Source organism: Protopterus annectens, chromosome 9.part0 (genome assembly GCF_019279795.1).
Source record: "Protopterus annectens isolate FY-2018-M chromosome 9.part0, PAN1.0, whole genome shotgun sequence".
Taxonomy (NCBI): domain Eukaryota; kingdom Metazoa; phylum Chordata; order Ceratodontiformes; family Protopteridae; genus Protopterus; species Protopterus annectens.
In genome coordinates this window covers 583,009,056-583,030,196 of record NC_056743.1, presented here as the reverse complement: position 1 = coordinate 583,030,196, position 21,141 = coordinate 583,009,056, and the positions used below count along the sequence as shown (strand labels likewise).

Genomic DNA, 21,141 nt, shown 5'->3' with positions numbered 1-21,141 from the left:
AACAGGGATCAGTAGGACATCAACTGTAATGCTAAGTTCTTAGACAACTGTACTATGTGCTAAATGAAATCACTGTTGCAGTACTGATGGCAGAGAGGGGATTCCCAGAGCTGAAGAGAAAAGAGGGGTAGATGGCTAGAGTTAAGAGGAACTGTCCAGGAGACCAGAGAGGATGGATCCATCAAAGGCAGCCCTTGATCTGGCAAAGGCATCTATTTTGTAGTACTTGGTGAAGTTGTGCATAGAGAACCAAGTGGCAGCTTCCAAGATGGACCTGGCATCAACAACCTAGTGGAAGGTACCTGAAGAAACAACTGCCTGAGTGGAATTTGCTTTAGGGCAGGAAGGCAAAGACTTACCATGTTGTAAGTAGCAGAAAGAGACTGGTTGACTCAGCTTGGAATCCATGAAATTAATAATCGGTCAGATTTTCTGATCATCTTCTTTGTCCAAACAGAACCTTAGCTGTCTGTGAATATCTATAGAGGGTGTAAGATGCTTTCACCCTTATTTTGAGGGTTGGGAAAGAAAGTAGGTAGGTGAATGGCTTGACAGAGGAACAGTTCATTTACAACTACAGGCATGAAAGAAAAAGTGGTCCCAAGTGTCAACCCATCCCTGTGGGAAATAAAGTGAGGAGTAGCCATGAATGACTGGAGTTCAGGCACAATGTGTGTACGCAGGTTAGAGCCAATAGAAATGCAGTTTTCCACATGCAGAATTTTAAGATGGCAGAAGTGACTAGCTCAAAAGGGGCACAGGGTGATAACAGAAGCCAAAGTGTCTGCCACCTTAGACTGAGCTAAACATTTCAATCTCAGGGTTTCAAGTGGAAAGTCTCCATTTCAATCACAGAGTTTCAAGTGGAAAGTCTCTATATGAGGGACTTGGGGACAAATGACTAATAGATGCAGCAGGATTTGTATTCGTGTTCCTGGCCTAGGCAAAAAAGGAACTTAGCGTGCAAGTTCTTGTACAGAATCTGCCTCCTGCATGTACACTTACACCTCCCAGCTGACATCTAACAAAATTAAAATACAGTCAAAGAAATAAGTAGAGAAGGTTCCCCAATGGACCACTTATCTGACAATAATCAGATTTAGCAGCGTACCAAAAACCAAGATCAGTCTGATGGATGCAACAACCTGCATTCAGGCTGGTGGCAAGATGGTCCAAGGATCCTGTGCATATGTCTGTCTTTACACCCCATTGCACTATTGGATCTACTCCCTCAGGAAGGTAAAACTCTGTTACTCTGGCTGGATGTCAGCTATGAAGACCATCAGTTCTGAATAGTGATTTCAGTTAGGACACAGTCAGTTCTTTAACAGGGTATCGCCATTGCCATCAGCAGATGCACTTCTAAACAGTACACCACTACTACTAACGAAATGTATCCTTTTTTCCTGGCCTTTGCCAAGTGACAAATGGTAGTGAACTTCACCAGAAAGGACAAGGTTTTACATGTTTCCTCTACTGGACAGCCTTCTACTTCCAGTTGTCTAATGATCCAACATCCTTTCTCATATCTGCAACCTTTTTCAAGACAGGAATACGATTGCAAGTAGATCGAGGCCATTTATATCACCTGTCTGTCATCTTTAGGTCAGTATAATCACAACAGGTGTGATAAAAAGCAGCTTGTCAGCGTGTGTGATGAGTGAGGCCAAAGTAATTTGTTGTAGGCATCACAAGGAGAAGATTTTTTTATGAGGAGTAAAGTGTCAATGTTAAATGTGCCACTTAGCCTATCTAGCGTGCAGATAGGAATCATGTACTGAATTTTCTGGTCAAGTGGATTTAAGGAACAGATATTTCTAATCACACAATATCATCACTGTAAGATGCAAACAGTGTCCTGCTGTGGTAGCTGGTGCCAGATGTTTGTTTCAAGAAATTCCTTTGTACTGCCACCTAGCAGACTTTCACACACACACCTTTGGTCTTAGCTATGCTGCTGACTCTGAGGGCTATTATACTCAGAGAAGGGATCTTTGCAGAATAAATTACCACCAGTTTTTTAAACTTCCTGAATGAAAACACACCAACTTGTTAACAGACCAGATTGCTTTGCAAAGGATGGTCTGCACCTGTCTCCCCTAGGCTTCTGAATATTGGCTAAAACTTTATCCATACCTTTAGAGGCTTTTTTGGCAATGCCAAAGTAACAAACCTACCAACACAGCTAGACCTATTTGAGATACTCACCATTAAACCAAATATTCTGTTTGTGGGAAAATATAACTACCCCTCTATTGCCTGGGAAATGTACACTGCTCATACTCACAGGCACAATCATTCCTGGACTTTATTAATATAAATACATTGACCAGAGAGTGTGCACACCACCAGAGGCTCAAGCATACTGGACCTGGTACTCATCAATACAGGAGGGCGCTGCACCCCCCAACCCACAACCACCCCTGTGTCATGTCTTCAATGTTGAGGTCGGACCACAAAGCTATCTCCTTCAAAATAAGAATCAGCTTGGTAACTCCAGTAAACACTGTAACAATTAGGAATTATTCCAAAGCAAACCATACGCTATTAAGAGATTGGATTTATATCTTGCTGGATTGCCAGCTGGCTCACAGACAGTACCTGGGAAGTCATGGTTGGTCACACTACCTCCACTAAGAGACCAGTTATTGATGGGATACCTCAGGGCTCTGTGTTGGGACTACGCCTATTTGGCATCTACTTCTCGGAGACAAAAGCTAATGTCAAGGGCATTTGGATGACCAAGTTTGCAGATCATGGAAATTGGGAGCTATCAGAGTCCCTCGCGACACAATACATCTTACAAGAGAGTCTAACACAGACAAATGACAAAGTCATGGACTAAAACACAATGCCAAGAAATGCATTATAGTGTGTTTTTGTAAAAGTGCTACCCTGGATAATTACTCCATCGGTAAGATACCCCTAAGAGTTAACCCAGCAGTCAGAGATCTGGGAACACATGTTAACGATAGTCTGGCCTTTGACCAACATGTTGCCAAGGTAGTAAGAAAATCATTGCATGTCGCCCAACTTATAAGTAAGGGCATTTCAGGTCATTGAGTATAATGCCCCCTTTGGCATGTACCTGACCTAACATATGCAGCAGTTGGAATACCCACAAAGTTTTCTTACCAGGAGAATCCAGAGTCTAAATATAGTGTCCTGTATGGATTGCCTTAAAACCCTGTCTCTACACTCTGTCACCTATAGGTTACTGAGAGGTGATCTATGCCTGCCATACAAGTCATCCTTGTATCCAACTCTAATGGACCTTTTGCACATCCACAAAATGAACAGAAATAGAACCACTAGATTTAAGTACTTAAACTTTACTTGTGACATAATGACATTTTGGTGAGACAGACATGTGTCTCAGAGGATTCCCATGCTCAGAACAGGCTCCCTTATCCATGTGAAGCAGAATCCACCCCTTACCCTATTTAAAGATAACCTTGATCAATGGATGGGAAAAGAGAAATTCACCTTGGGTCTGGCCCCCATGTCTCTCATAGACAAAGGCACAGTAATGCCAAAACAAACACATAACCTCCAGAAACTTCCTAACTATCATACGTTCCTCGTAATAAATACCCATGATACACAGGGATACAATTAGGTTGGAGTGCACAGCTAGGCTTATAAAGGCCCAGGTGGTTGTTAGCCTAGTATACCATTCCGAAACCCATGAACCTGTGATAAAGTCTTAAAATAGGATGAAATGCAGCACAATTACAATAATAGATCAAAAGTAGCATGGAACTCGAGTCCGCTCCTCCTTACACTCATTCTTCTGCAAAAACTTAAAACACAGTTAATCACATAACAGGCACAAAAGACACTTTAACAAGTCACGTAATATTGGGTTGCATGAATTTTAGGAGCTTTTACAGTTTAATTTCCTGCAGTTAGCTTGAACAATTTGCGACTTCACAGAAGATAAAGGTGTCCTCCATATCTTTATAATGGGCACAGTGCAAAAGACTGGACGTTTCATATGGTGGACTTATTTGTATCGATGTGCTAAATGCTGAATACCAGCATTCTGACTGCACAAACTGATAGACTGTATTAACGTCAAATGTCCATGTGATGGGAAGATTGTGGCGGGCTGGCTTGAGGTGGGAGATCATGAGTATTGTGGTGTGTGTTTGTATGGGCCAAGTGGATATAGTACTGAAATCATTGCTTGTTCAGTTTTCTAGCATGTTGTGGCAGCAATCCCCATTTGCAAATCTCCTTTCTTTGAGTTGCTGCAACTAAGGAGCAGATATATTTAATCTTGGAAAGTTTAGAGTATTGGAGAATCTCAGATGATGCATCTAGCATCTCGCCCAAAACAAGTTATATCTTGTGATCTGTACCATATATTATTAAAAGTATATTATACTATATTAGTATGTCTAGTGATCTATACCATATATTATTAAAAGTATATTACAGTATGTTTTACATATATCATTAAAAGTACTGCCTCCAGGTACTACTGATTCTGTCTGGAGGATTTCTGAGCTCAGGATCCCTAATTTTATGCAGACATTTATTTCACAGAAATAGGGGTTGATATTTTCAAGGGGTAGTTACAAAGTTTGTATCCAGGACTTGTGTCGATTCTAACATCTGGATGCTATGACTAGGAGAATGATGTAACCTGCATCCAGTTTTCATACATCAGACACATTCTGTATTAGTTTTTCCTAAATTCACTGCTCATTGCTTTCACTGCCATTCGTCAGACATTATAATTTTTACATCAAGTAATTCTTGGTACATTGTACCTGTAAGAACTGTCATAGAGCATCTCTGAACTGGAGTATGTACGCACTGTGTTCCCAAGACTGGCCATCAGGGTACATTTGGATAGGGTACATTATCACAAACAAAATGTTCTTACACACTAAAGCACAATAAGGCAGGCAGCAGTAAAACATCAAAATAGAAAGATGCATTTTGGCATGTACACATACCCCTCGTATGTCTGCTGTAAGCTAAACATATGATGAATTTTGGCATATACACAAACCCCATTGTATGTCTGCTGTAAGCTAAACATATGATGCACTTTGGCATGTACACAAACCCTTCATATGTCTGCTGTAAGCTGAACATATGATACATTTTGGCATGTACACAAACCCCCTCATATGCCTGCTGTAAGCTGAACGTATGCTGCATTTAACATGTGGCTACTGTTTACATAAAAACAGATGAGGAAGGCTTGCATCAATTACATCTTCATTACTGTGATGAAAATACCACTCAGGGTGTCTGTATAAGCCCTATGTTCCTCCTAGGGTAATGTCCGAGTTGTCTTTGAATTAATCTATATACCCTACGCTGTTCTGTGGGTGGCCCTGGTGGTGCAGCAGTTAGCGTTGCCACCTCACAGCAAGAGGTTCTCCAGTTCGATTCTCGGCTGGGGTGCCTTCTGTGCGGAGTCTGCATGTCCTCCCTGTGGTCGCATGGGTTTCCTCCGGGTGCTCCGGTTTCCTCCCACATCCCAAAGACATGCTCTAGGTGGATTGGACACTCTAAATTGGCCCTAGGTGTGAGTGTGTGCGTGTGTGTGCATTCTGTGGAAGGCTGGGTGCCGGGCTGGCAACTCGACACCGTAAAACTCCACTGCCAATCATGAGTGGACAGGTGATCCGCTGTGGCGACCCCTAACCGGGAAAAAGCCGAAAGAAGAAGAAGAAGAAGACCTACCGCTGATCTGTGGTGCATGCAAATCAAACAGCATTGTTTCAGAACTTGAATTCTGTGCTACTAAAGGTTAATAAACTGATTGTTTTAACCCCCCATTAAAGACATTGCATTACGATATTAAATAAATGCATGAGTAACATAATACCATTTGTACGGGATGCCTATGCTTATTTATATGTATGTGTTTGCATGTGTGGATTAATACCTGTGATAAAAGTAGCTGAGTCAGTGATCAAAAACAATGCTACTTAACAGAATTTCACAAATGGAAAATAAGCAGAAACCACTGACTCACTGTAGGCAACATCTAAATATAATATTATATATTACAGTCCATGCCACTAAGTTAGATGTAAAGCTTAAGTGAGATATTAATACCTTAAAAACACATTAAATAGAGTAAAGAGCTTAATGGAATTTTGAGCGCACATCAAAGTGTCAAATGGCTTGGAAGGTTCCTTACTACATCCAGCTCTGATAATGTCATTGAATCCCTGTAAATACAAGCTACATAATGTTTTATTTCCTACAAATGCAAGGGGATATTTTCTTACCAAGTAATTAGAGTAGACAAAAAGAAAATGTAAATCACGCACAAAGAAATAAAACCATTGCATAGGAACCACAAAAATGTTTCCCATGACTGTTTGCAGTTCTAGAATATATTAGTATTCATGTTTTGCCTTTAACAAATAATAATAATAAATAATAACAACACATTTACCAACAGAACAAGCACTGAAGAAAATGTTATGTATTGCAAATACAGCAATAGTGAAACAGTAGTCCTGATACAAAAGCCAGAAATATTTGCTATTATAACCTATAATTTATTGTGGTGAATAACATCTTAGTTGACCTGTAAGAGAAAGTGTACTTCATTTAATATAACCAAATTTTAACCTCTGTAAACTAGTTTAGTATTTCACATTATCAAACTTATAACTCCTGTTAATAATATTTATCTAGCCACACTAACTGCAGAGGTTTCCCTACAGACCATCACAATCTTATTGCACATCTCTCAAAGTCGTCTGTATTCTAAACAAGTCTGCCCATGTTAGTTTGCTCCAGCAGTAAATGCCATTTCTGGTTGTGAAGATACTATTGTCTGCAATCTCATGAACTTAAACCATGTCACCTGTTCCCTCTGATAGCACAATGTCACTTGATTTCTCACAGCACTATCATCTACAAGACGCTTTCCAGCCCCTTTCCCCTAGATCTGTTACCTGCCACTATTCATGTAGAAAGAAAAGCAACAGTTTCATTTTTTTCCCTGGGAGACCACAGAAACAAGTAAGTAACAGACTGTGTACACTGCTGTAGTACTGAAATGTTTACTGTGAAGAAAACACTGTGCACCACAGTTTCCAGCCTAACACAGTCTGCAATATAAAACCTACAAAAATAATTGTATATATATCCTTATAAGCTTCATTGTTTACTTTAGTACTACTGTCTCCTTGCGCACAACACTGTTCTGGTCACAGAGTATATGAAATTATAGTCCAATAGCAACAGAGTTTCCTGTGCTAGGATAAGAAGTGTCTGCTGTTTTCATTATAACATACCATTTTGCAGTTAAATCTGTGTGCAACATGACAGGCTGGTGTCCTATCCAGTATTCATCTTTCTACTTTACATCCATGAGTTGCTAGGATAGGCTATGGCTCCTCCATCTAGAAAATGGATGAATGAGGTGTGACACCATTAGCTTTCACCACTACTGTTATGCCTACAGTTGTGTTTGTACTAGTACGTCACCCAGAACATGTGTGAAAAAGATCCATGGGTTCATTCCTAGCTATCAAATAAATCAATATAGCAAAATAGATGGCACTGAAAGCTGTTATCCATATTGTGCATCAAATGGTTTTACATAAAATGTAGTGGTCAGGTAATGCAGTGTAACTGGGACATTCTCTGTAAGAAAAATAAAAATGGTCAACTGAATATATCCATATATTGTATTCAAGAGTTGGTGACATGTACACTGAAAGAATATGAAACATATACCTGGAATGCATGACTGGCAAAGCCCATCCCTAGCTGTCGGCAGGCCACCATAGCTTCTACTGTACCCCAGGTCTCTCCACAGATTGTACCCCACTTCATAGTGCCATTCCTCTGCATTAGGATTTCAATTCGACCTTCCATTGGTGTACGGCCTCCAACCAAACGAATCTGCAATTAAAACCCAAAGAAATCTATTTACTCTATAGGTAATAAGCTTGAAAAAAAAAAATCTAAAATTATGTCTCCTATTTTCTCAGTTAAGCAGAGCGAGTCCACAGCTTTCACCAAATCTAAAAGCAAAATGCTTAGCCACTAAACTGGTCACGTAACAGAGAAAGGGAGTCATGTCACAAAAATAGCAATAATTGGAAATATAATCATAATAAATAATATCAGTGAAAGAGTAACTCCAGATTTCTTTAAGTCTAGTCACAAAAGTACATCATCCTCACTTTGTTACAAAGGCTGGGTTCTGTAAAGAATCATGAACGGTTTGACAGAAACCAGTACTATATGACTGTGATCTAGGCATTGTTCAAACTAAACTATTATTAATAACTTTAAAAAGGAGAAAAAAATGATACCCTTTAATGCACGTCCAAAGCAAAATAAAAGGAAATGGTCCCAACAAAAAATAATCCACTGAGCTACAACAAGCACGATACAGAATTTATTTCCTCATTCAGATGTCTTGGCCTCATTCTTATCCCTCACTTACAATGGCTACACACATTGAGAATATATAATAAAAAAATAAATCAAACCCTACATGGGTGTTGTGGAATCTTTGTTAATAGCTTCTGGAGGCAGGGTTACCATACTAAAAAATATCCTAATGCCCCAGCTCAATATGGCCTTCTTCTCATAGCCTACTTTCACTACTTATGTTAATATATAATAAAACATCTTGCAATCGTACAGATAAGCATATCTCATACTTGCTCTTCTCCAAAACAATAATGACCACTTGAACCTGAATATTCACTGACCATACCTTTGTTGTCCTTGGCCCCAAAGTTTGGGATGTCTTCCCTAACAACATTTGTAACTCAGCCTCAATTCAAGATTTCATGACAAATCTCCTTACTCACCTCACCAAAATGACCAGCTGTACCTGATTTTCTCATTCTGCCATTACCTTAATTGAGACCTTGTGAACAATAAAAGTGTTTTAAACTGCAAATTTCACCACTCAAATCTCAGTCTGACTGTATACTACTTTGCAAATATTCTAATTATTGCAATACTACTCACTGCATCACTACTGAATACACCCACTAAACAAGATGTAGTCAGGATACGATGAAGATAGTGCGATTCATCTGTTAACGCCTACGTGTGCTGCAGTCTTAGAGAATGCATTCTGTAAAGTACAATTATTTAAATGTGTTGACTGTGAAGTTACCATCTGTTACTGCCCACATGCAATATAATCTCAATTTCACTGCATTTCTTAAATGTCCTGTATTCTTGAATACAGCATTTCCAATATACAGACTCCAAAGTTGTGGCTGAAATGGGTCTTTTAGGGTCAGTCGACTACCCCAGGTAACAAATTTAAACAAATAACAGCAAAACTAACTACTCCATCACCACAAAGTGCAATAACATTACTTTAGAACCTGTATGTCAGAGATACTCCACACATAGTACAGTAGAGAATCAATTATCCAAACTAATTGGGACCTAGGGTAGTTCGGATAATTGAACTGTTCAGATGATCAAACATATAATCGAACCGGATAAAAAAACTTCTAAGTCTTGTTTTTTTCTGCATACAGGAATACACTTTTTAACCATTCAGTGATTCCAGTGGACAATAAAGAATATTTTTCACACACGAGCTGGCTACAAGCTTAAAAAATATGCTCAAGCAGATATGTATAATGTTTACATAATCAGACTTTATGAATTTTCCTACCCAAAACCTTTAGAAGACTGATTCGGATAACTGACGTTTTGGATAATCGACTCTCTACTGTACCAAATAGCCAGTTTATGCTACATATAACCTGACTATATGGGTCACGTTTATAAGAGTAGCTACCCTGTCAGTTGTCCAAGGTAACAACATGCCTACAATAACAGTGTGGAAACCCGCACAGGGAGGTGGACCACAGCACTGCATGGCACCTGCATGCAGTGTCCCCTCAAACTCATGTGCAGTTGATGCAGTTAAAACAGGACAGGGGCAGGCACCCCAAATGTATTGCAGTCAAAGGCAGTGCTGCCCATCATAAAGCCATGGTAGATAGCTGGGGTCAGTCATACATAGTCCCTCTGTACATAAGGGAGATGTACCTCAGTGCAGTATGTAGAAATGTTTTATAAATACTAAATGACATCCATATGTAAATTGACAATTATGAAATAAAGATGAGTCATTTAACTTTTTTTTGCTAATAATAAATAAATAAAATAAATAAATAAATCAAATCCAAGCTGGTCTTACTGTTAGATGACTGAAGTGTGATGCTATTTAGGAACTGACAAACAAGTAACAAGAAAAAAAAAATACTCAGCCAGCCTGAGTCCTTTACAGTGAGCTACCAAAATATTACATCAGACAACTGTACGAGTTAATATGAGCCTTTCAGTGAGAGAGCTACCAAAATAGATTTCAGTAACCAAATGTGTAATAGATTAGTCTAACTAAAGGAATTACCAGCGTCAGATGGTTTACATATTCTGAAACCATAAGCAGTTTTTGTTCGTGATTTATGAAGCATTATACTTTTTATGGTTTTAAGATAACTTTTTTGTTTTAACACATAAAACAAAATTCACTTACCTTGGACAAAGCACAGAAATGTGGAAATTGTGTGCAATAACTGTCATGTCCGTTATGTATACAACGGAACAGTAAGTCCTTAACTTACAAAAGACTGGAAAGGAGTGGGACCAGTCTCTGGAACAGCATCTGTGGGAAGACAGAAATTCAAGGATGATCACAGAGATAAGAGAAGATAACGCTCATAGATCACAGAGATAAGGGAAGATAACGCTCATAGATCACAGAGATAAGGGAAGATAACGCTCATAGATCACAGAGATAAGGGAAGATAACGCTCATAGATCACAGAGATAAGGGAAGATAACGCTCATAGATCACAGAGATAAGGGAAGATAACGCTCATAGATCACAGAGATAAGGGAAGATAACGCTCATAGATGCCCTGGAGATAGAGGACGTCCTGTACGCCCATAGTCAAGGAATATTAACAGACAGAACATCACAGAGATAAGGGAAGATAACGCTCATAGATGCCCTGGAGATAGAGGACGTCCACCCATAGTCAAGGAATATTAACAGACAGAACATCACAGAGATAAGGGAAGATAACGCTCATAGATGCCCTGGAGATAGAGGACGTCCTGTACGCCCATAGTCAAGGAATATTAACAGACAGAACATCACAGAGATAAGGGAAGATAACGCTCATAGATGCCCTGGAGATAGAGGACGTCCTGTACGCCCATAGTCAAGGAATATTAACAGACAGAACATCACAGAGATAAGGGAAGATAACGCTCATAGATGCCCTGGAGATAGAGGACGTCCTGTACGCCCATAGTCAAGGAATATTAACAGACAGAACATCACAGAGATAAGGGAAGATAACGCTCATAGATGCCCTGGAGATAGAGGGCGTCCTGTACGCCCATAGTCAAGGAATATTAACAGACAGAACATCACAGAGATAAGGGAAGATAACGGCTCATAGATGCCCTGGAGATAGAGGACGTCCTGTACGCCCATAGTCAAGGAATATTAACAGACAGAACATCACAGAGATAAGGGAAGATAACGCTCATAGATGCCCTGGAGATAGAGGACGTCCTGTACGCCCATAGTCAAGGAATATTAACAGACAGAACATCACAGAGATAAGGGAAGATAACGCTCATAGATGCCCTGGAGATAGAGGACGTCCTGTACGCCCATAGTCAAGGAATATTAACAGACAGAACATCACAGAGATAAGGGAAGATAACGCTCATAGATGCCCTGGAGATAGAGGGCGTCCTGTAAGCCCATAGTCAAGGAATATTAACAGACAGAACATCACAGAGATAAGGGAAGATAACGCTCATAGATGCCCTGGAGATAGAGGACGTCCTGTAAGCCCATAGTCAAGGAATATTAACAGACAGAACATCACAGAGATAAGGGAAGATAACGCTCATAGATGCCCTGGAGATAGAGGGCGTCCTGTACGCCCATAGTCAAGGAATATTAACAGACAGAACATCACAGAGATAAGGGAAGATAACGCTCATAGATGCCCTGGAGATAGAGGACGTCCTGTACGCCCATAGTCAAGGAATATTAACAGACAGAACATCACAGAGATAAGGGAAGATAACGCTCATAGATGCCCTGGAGATAGAGGGCGTCCTGTACGCCCATAGTCAAGGAATATTAACAGACAGAACATCACAGAGATAAGGGAAGATAACGCTCATAGATGCCCTGGAGATAGAGGACGTCCTGTACGCCCATAGTCAAGGAATATTAACAGACAGAACATCACAGAGATAAGGGAAGATAACGCTCATAGATGCCCTGGAGATAGAGGACGTCCTGTACGCCCATAGTCAAGGAATATTAACAGACAGAACATCACAGAGATAAGGGAAGATAACGCTCATAGATGCCCTGGAGATAGAGGGCGTCCTGTACGCCCATAGTCAAGGAATATTAACAGACAGAACATCACAGAGATAAGGGAAGATAACGCTCATAGATGCCCTGGAGATAGAGGACGTCCTGTACGCCCATAGTCAAGGAATATTAACAGACAGAACATCACAGAGATAAGGGAAGATAACGCTCATAGATGCCCTGGAGATAGAGGGCGTCCTGTACGCCCATAGTCAAGGAATATTAACAGACAGAACATCACAGAGATAAGGGAAGATAACGCTCATAGATGCCCTGGAGATAGAGGACGTCCTGTACGCCCATAGTCAAGGAATATTAACAGACAGAACATCACAGAGATAAGGGAAGATAACGCTCATAGATGCCCTGGAGATAGAGGGCGTCCTGTACGCCCATAGTCAAGGAATATTAACAGACAGAACATCACAGAGATAAGGGAAGATAACGCTCATAGATGCCCTGGAGATAGAGGACGTCCTGTCGCCCATAGTCAAGGAATATTAACAGACAGAACATCACAGAGATAAGGGAAGATAACGCTCATAGATGCCCTGGAGATAGAGGCCGTCCTGTACGCCCATAGTCAAGGAATATTAACAGACAGAACATCACAGAGATAAGGGAAGATAACGCTCATAGATGCCCTGGAGATAGAGGACGTCCTGTAAGCCCATAGTCAAGGAATATTAACAGACAGAACATCACAGAGATAAGGGAAGATAACGCTCATAGATGCCCTGGAGATAGAGGACGTCCTGTACGCCCATAGTCAAGGAATATTAACAGACAGAACATCACAGAGATAAGGGAAGATAACGCTCATAGATGCCCTGGAGATAGAGGACGTCCTGTACGCCCATAGTCAAGGAATATTAACAGACAGAACATCACAGAGATAAGGGAAGATAACGCTCATAGATGCCCTGGAGATAGAGGGCGTCCTGTACGCCCATAGTCAAGGAATATTAACAGACAGAACATCACAGAGATAAGGGAAGATAACGCTCATAGATGCCCTGGAGATAGAGGACGTCCTGTACGCCCATAGTCAAGGAATATTAACAGACAGAACATCACAGAGATAAGGGAAGATAACGCTCATAGATGCCCTGGAGATAGAGGGCGTCCTGTACGCCCATAGTCAAGGAATATTAACAGACAGAACATCACAGAGATAAGGGAAGATAACGCTCATAGATGCCCTGGAGATAGAGGGCGTCCTGTACGCCCATAGTCAAGGAATATTAACAGACAGAACATCACAGAGATAAGGGAAGATAACGCTCATAGATGCCCTGGAGATAGAGGACGTCCTGTAAGCCCATAGTCAAGGAATATTAACAGACAGAACATCACAGAGATAAGGGAAGATAACGCTCATAGATGCCCTGGAGATAGAGGACGTCCTGTACGCCCATAGTCAAGGAATATTAACAGACAGAACATCACAGAGATAAGGGAAGATAACGCTCATAGATGCCCTGGAGATAGAGGACGTCCTGTACGCCCATAGTCAAGGAATATTAACAGACAGAACATCACAGAGATAAGGGAAGATAACGCTCATAGATGCCCTGGAGATAGAGGACGTCCTGTACGCCCATAGTCAAGGAATATTAACAGACAGAACATCACAGAGATAAGGGAAGATAACGCTCATAGATGCCCTGGAGATAGAGGACGTCCTGTACGCCCATAGTCAAGGAATATTAACAGACAGAACATCACAGAGATAAGGGAAGATAACGCTCATAGATGCCCTGGAGATAGAGGACGTCCTGTACGCCCATAGTCAAGGAATATTAACAGACAGAACATCACAGAGATAAGGGAAGATAACGCTCATAGATGCCCTGGAGATAGAGGACGTCCTGTACGCCCATAGTCAAGGAATATTAACAGACAGAACATCACAGAGATAAGGGAAGATAACGCTCATAGATGCCCTGGAGATAGAGGACGTCCTGTAAGCCCATAGTCAAGGAATATTAACAGACAGAACATCACAGAGATAAGGGAAGATAACGCTCATAGATGCCCTGGAGATAGAGGACGTCCTGTACGCCCATAGTCAAGGAATATTAACAGACAGAACATCACAGAGATAAGGGAAGATAACGCTCATAGATGCCCTGGAGATAGAGGACGTCCTGTACGCCCATAGTCAAGGAATATTAACAGACAGAACATCACAGAGATAAGGGAAGATAACGCTCATAGATGCCCTGGAGATAGAGGACGTCCTGTACGCCCATAGTCAAGGAATATTAACAGACAGAACATCACAGAGATAAGGGAAGATAACGCTCATAGATGCCCTGGAGATAGAGGACGTCCTGTACGCCCATAGTCAAGGAATATTAACAGACAGAACATCACAGAGATAAGGGAAGATAACGCTCATAGATGCCCTGGAGATAGAGGACGTCCTGTACGCCCATAGTCAAGGAATATTAACAGACAGAACATCACAGAGATAAGGGAAGATAACGCTCATAGATGCCCTGGAGATAGAGGACGTCCTGTACGCCCATAGTCAAGGAATATTAACAGACAGAACATCACAGAGATAAGGGAAGATAACGCTCATAGATGCCCTGGAGATAGAGGACGTCCTGTACGCCCATAGTCAAGGAATATTAACAGACAGAACATCACAGAGATAAGGGAAGATAACGCTCATAGATGCCCTGGAGATAGAGGACGTCCTGTACGCCCATAGTCAAGGAATATTAACAGACAGAACATCACAGAGATAAGGGAAGATAACGCTCATAGATGCCCTGGAGATAGAGGACGTCCTGTACGCCCATAGTCAAGGAATATTAACAGACAGAACATCACAGAGATAAGGGAAGATAACGCTCATAGATGCCCTGGAGATAGAGGACGTCCTGTACGCCCATAGTCAAGGAATATTAACAGACAGAACATCACAGAGATAAGGGAAGATAACGCTCATAGATGCCCTGGAGATAGAGGGCGTCCTGTAAGCCCATAGTCAAGGAATATTAACAGACAGAACATCACAGAGATAAGGGAAGATAACGCTCATAGATGCCCTGGAGATAGAGGGCGTCCTGTACGCCCATAGTCAAGGAATATTAACAGACAGAACATCACAGAGATAAGGGAAGATAACGCTCATAGATGCCCTGGAGATAGAGGACGTCCTGTACGCCCATAGTCAAGGAATATTAACAGACAGAACATCACAGAGATAAGGGAAGATAACGCTCATAGATGCCCTGGAGATAGAGGGCGTCCTGTACGCCCATAGTCAAGGAATATTAACAGACAGAACATCACAGAGATAAGGGAAGATAACGCTCATAGATGCCCTGGAGATAGAGGACGTCCTGTAGCCCATAGTCAAGGAATATTAACAGACAGAACATCACAGAGATAAGGGAAGATAACGCTCATAGATGCCCTGGAGATAGAGGGCGTCCTGTACGCCCATAGTCAAGGAATATTAACAGACAGAACATCACAGAGATAAGGGAAGATAACGCTCATAGATGCCCTGGAGATAGAGGACGTCCTGTACGCCCATAGTCAAGGAATATTAACAGACAGAACATCACAGAGATAAGGGAAGATAACGCTCATAGATGCCCTGGAGATAGAGGGCGTCCTGTACGCCCATAGTCAAGGAATATTAACAGACAGAACATCACAGAGATAAGGGAAGATAACGCTCATAGATGCCCTGGAGATAGAGGACGTCCTGTACGCCCATAGTCAAGGAATATTAACAGACAGAACATCACAGAGATAAGGGAAGATAACGCTCATAGATGCCCTGGAGATAGAGGACGTCCTGTACGCCCATAGTCAAGGAATATTAACAGACAGAACATCACAGAGATAAGGGAAGATAACGCTCATAGATGCCCTGGAGATAGAGGACGTCCTGTACGCCCATAGTCAAGGAATATTAACAGACAGAACATCACAGAGATAAGGGAAGATAACGCTCATAGATGCCCTGGAGATAGAGGACGTCCTGTACGCCCATAGTCAAGGAATATTAACAGACAGAACATCACAGAGATAAGGGAAGATAACGCTCATAGATGCCCTGGAGATAGAGGACGTCCTGTACGCCCATAGTCAAGGAATATTAACAGACAGAACATCACAGAGATAAGGGAAGATAACGCTCATAGATGCCCTGGAGATAGAGGACGTCCTGTACGCCCATAGTCAAGGAATATTAACAGACAGAACATCACAGAGATAAGGGAAGATAACGCTCATAGATGCCCTGGAGATAGAGGACGTCCTGTACGCCCATAGTCAAGGAATATTAACAGACAGAACATCACAGAGATAAGGGAAGATAACGCTCATAGATGCCCTGGAGATAGAGGGCGTCCTGTACGCCCATAGTCAAGGAATATTAACAGACAGAACATCACAGAGATAAGGGAAGATAACGCTCATAGATGCCCTGGAGATAGAGGGCGTCCTGTACGCCCATAGTCAAGGAATATTAACAGACAGAACATCACAGAGATAAGGGAAGATAACGCTCATAGATGCCCTGGAGATAGAGGACGTCCTGTACGCCCATAGTCAAGGAATATTAACAGACAGAACATCACAGAGATAAGGGAAGATAACGCTCATAGATGCCCTGGAGATAGAGGACGTCCTGTACGCCCATAGTCAAGGAATATTAACAGACAGAACATCACAGAGATAAGGGAAGATAACGCTCATAGATGCCCTGGAGATAGAGGACGTCCTGTACGCCCATAGTCAAGGAATATTAACAGACAGAACATCACAGAGATAAGGGAAGATAACGCTCATAGATGCCCTGGAGATAGAGGACGTCCTGTACGCCCATAGTCAAGGAATATTAACAGACAGAACATCACAGAGATAAGGGAAGATAACGCTCATAGATGCCCTGGAGATAGAGGGCGTCCTGTACGCCCATAGTCAAGGAATATTAACAGACAGAACATCACAGAGATAAGGGAAGATAACGCTCATAGATGCCCTGGAGATAGAGGGCGTCCTGTACGCCCATAGTCAAGGAATATTAACAGACAGAACATCACAGAGATAAGGGAAGATAACGCTCATAGATGCCCTGGAGATAGAGGGCGTCCTGTACGCCCATAGTCAAGGAATATTAACAGACAGAACATCACAGAGATAAGGGAAGATAACGCTCATAGATGCCCTGGAGATAGAGGGCGTCCTGTACGCCCATAGTCAAGGAATATTAACAGACAGAACATCACAGAGATAAGGGAAGATAACGCTCATAGATGCCCTGGAGATAGAGGGCGTCCTGTACGCCCATAGTCAAGGAATATTAACAGACAGAACATCACAGAGATAAGGGAAGATAACGCTCATAGATGCCCTGGAGATAGAGGGCGTCCTGTACGCCCATAGTCAAGGAATATTAACAGACAGAACATCACAGAGATAAGGGAAGATAACGCTCATAGATGCCCTGGAGATAGAGGGCGTCCTGTACGCCCATAGTCAAGGAATATTAACAGACAGAACATCACAGAGATAAGGGAAGATAACGCTCATAGATGCCCTGGAGATAGAGGACGTCCTGTACGCCCATAGTCAAGGAATATTAACAGACAGAACATCACAGAGATAAGGGAAGATAACGCTCATAGATGCCCTGGAGATAGAGGACGTCCTGTACGCCCATAGTCAAGGAATATTAACAGACAGAACATCACAGAGATAAGGGAAGATAACGCTCATAGATGCCCTGGAGATAGAGGGCGTCCTGTAAGCCCATAGTCAAGGAATATTAACAGACAGAACATCACAGAGATAAGGGAAGATAACGCTCATAGATGCCCTGGAGATAGAGGGCGTCCTGTACGCCCATAGTCAAGGAATATTAACAGACAGAACATCACAGAGATAAGGGAAGATAACGCTCATAGATGCCCTGGAGATAGAGGGCGTCCTGTACGCCCATAGTCAAGGAATATTAACAGACAGAACATCACAGAGATAAGGGAAGATAACGCTCATAGATGCCCTGGAGATAGAGGGCGTCCTGTAAGCCCATAGTCAAGGAATATTAACAGACAGAACATCACAGAGATAAGGGAAGATAACGCTCATAGATGCCCTGGAGATAGAGGGCGTCCTGTACGCCCATAGTCAAGGAATATTAACAGACAGAACATCACAGAGATAAGGGAAGATAACGCTCATAGATGCCCTGGAGATAGAGGACGTCCTGTACGCCCATAGTCAAGGAATATTAACAGACAGAACATCACAGAGATAAGGGAAGATAACGCTCATAGATGCCCTGGAGATAGAGGACGTCCTGTACGCCCATAGTCAAGGAATATTAACAGACAGAACATCACAGAGATAAGGGAAGATAACGCTCATAGATGCCCTGGAGATAGAGGGCGTCCTGTACGCCCATAGTCAAGGAATATTAACAGACAGAACATCACAGAGATAAGGGAAGATAACGCTCATAGATGCCCTGGAGATAGAGGGCGTCCTGTACGCCCATAGTCAAGGAATATTAACAGACAGAACATCACAGAGATAAGGGAAGATAACGCTCATAGATGCCCTGGAGATAGAGGGCGTCCTGTAAGCCCATAGTCAAGGAATATTAACAGACAGAACATCACAGAGATAAGGGAAGATAACGCTCATAGATGCCCTGGAGATAGAGGGCGTCCTGTAAGCCCATAGTCAAGGAATATTAACAGACAGAACATCACAGAGATAAGGGAAGATAACGCTCATAGATGCCCTGGAGATAGAGGGCGTCCTGTACGCCCATAGTCAAGGAATATTAACAGACAGAACATCACAGAGATAAGGGAAGATAACGCTCATAGATGCCCTGGAGATAGAGGGCGTCCTGTACGCCCATAGTCAAGGAATATTAACAGACAGAACATCACAGAGATAAGGGAAGATAACGCTCATAGATGCCCTGGAGATAGAGGGCGTCCTGTACGCCCATAGTCAAGGAATATTAACAGACAGAACATCACAGAGATAAGGGAAGATAACGCTCATAGATGCCCTGGAGATAGAGGACGTCCTGTACGCCCATAGTCAAGGAATATTAACAGACAGAACATCACAGAGATAAGGGAAGATAACGCTCATAGATGCCCTGGAGATAGAGGACGTCCTGTACGCCCATAGTCAAGGAATATTAACAGACAGAACATCACAGAGATAAGGGAAGATAACGCTCATAGATGCCCTGGAGATAGAGGGCGTCCTGTACGCCCATAGTCAAGGAATATTAACAGACAGAACATCACAGAGATAAGGGAAGATAACGCTCATAGATGCCCTGGAGATAGAGGGCGTCCTGTACGCCCATAGTCAAGGAATATTAACAGACAGAACATCACAGAGATAAGGGAAGATAACGCTCATAGATGCCCTGGAGATAGAGGGCGTCCTGTACGCCCATAGTCAAGGAATATTAACAGACAGAACATCACAGAGATAAGGGAAGATAACGCTCATAGATGCCCTGGAGATAGAGGACGTCCTGTACGCCCATAGTCAAGGAATATTAACAGACAGAACATCACAGAGATAAGGGAAGATAACGCTCATAGATGCCCTGGAGATAGAGGGCGTCCTGTAAGCCCATAGTCAAGGAATATTAACAGACAGAACATCACAGAGATAAGGGAAGATAACGCTCATAGATGCCCTGGAGATAGAGGACGTCCTGTAAGCCCATAGTCAAGGAATATTAACAGACAGAACATCACAGAGATAAGGGAAGATAACGCTCATAGATGCCCTGGAGATAGAGGACGTCCTGTACGCCCATAGTCAAGGAATATTAACAGACAGAACATCACAGAGATAAGGGAAGATAACGCTCATAGATGCCCTGGAGATAGAGGGCGTCCTGTACGCCCATAGTCAAGGAATATTAACAGACAGAACATCACAGAGATAAGGGAAGATAACGCTCATAGATGCCCTGGAGATAGAGGGCGTCCTGTAAGCCCATAGTCAAGGAATATTAACAGACAGAACATCACAGAGATAAGGGAAGATAACGCTCATAGATGCCCTGGAGATAGAGGGCGTCCTGTAAGCCCATAGTCAAGGAATATTAACAGACAGAACATCACAGAGATAAGGGAAGATAACGCTCATAGATGCCCTGGAGATAGAGGACGTCCTGTACGCCCATAGTCAAGGAATATTAACAGACAGAACATCACAGAGATAAGGGAAGATAACGCTCATAGATGCCCTGGAGATAGAGGACGTCCTGTAGGCCCATAGTCAAGGAATATTAACAGACAGAACATCACAGAGATAAGGGAAGATAACGCTCATAGATGCCCTGGAGATAGAGGACGTCCTGTACGCCCATAGTCAAGGAATATTAACAGACAGAACATCACAGAGATAAGGGAAGATAACGCTCATAGATGCCCTGGAGATAGAGGACGTCCTGTACGCCCATAGTCAAGGAATATTAACAGACAGAACATCACAGAGATAAGGGAAGATAACGCTCATAGATGCCCTGGAGATAGAGGACGTCCTGTACGCCCATAGTCAAGGAATATTAACAGACAGAACATCACAGAGATAAGGGAAGATAACGCTCATAGATGCCCTGGAGATAGAGGACGTCCTGTACGCCCATAGTCAAGGAATATTAACAGACAGAACATCACAGAGATAAGGGAAGATAACGCTCATAGATGCCCTGGAGATAGAGGACG

General features: G+C 42.2%; 1 protein-coding gene across 1 annotated transcript in view; it reads right to left on the bottom strand.

Moving 5' to 3' along the window:
* Positions 1–21,141, bottom strand: part of LOXL2 (lysyl oxidase like 2) — an 836,537-nt gene that overhangs the window by 259,403 nt on the left and 555,993 nt on the right. Inside the window, exon 8 of the mRNA XM_044083118.1 lies at positions 7,726–7,893. Within this exon, the coding sequence (XP_043939053.1) occupies positions 7,726–7,893 (168 nt within the window). The remainder of the gene's footprint in view (positions 1–7,725; positions 7,894–21,141) is intronic.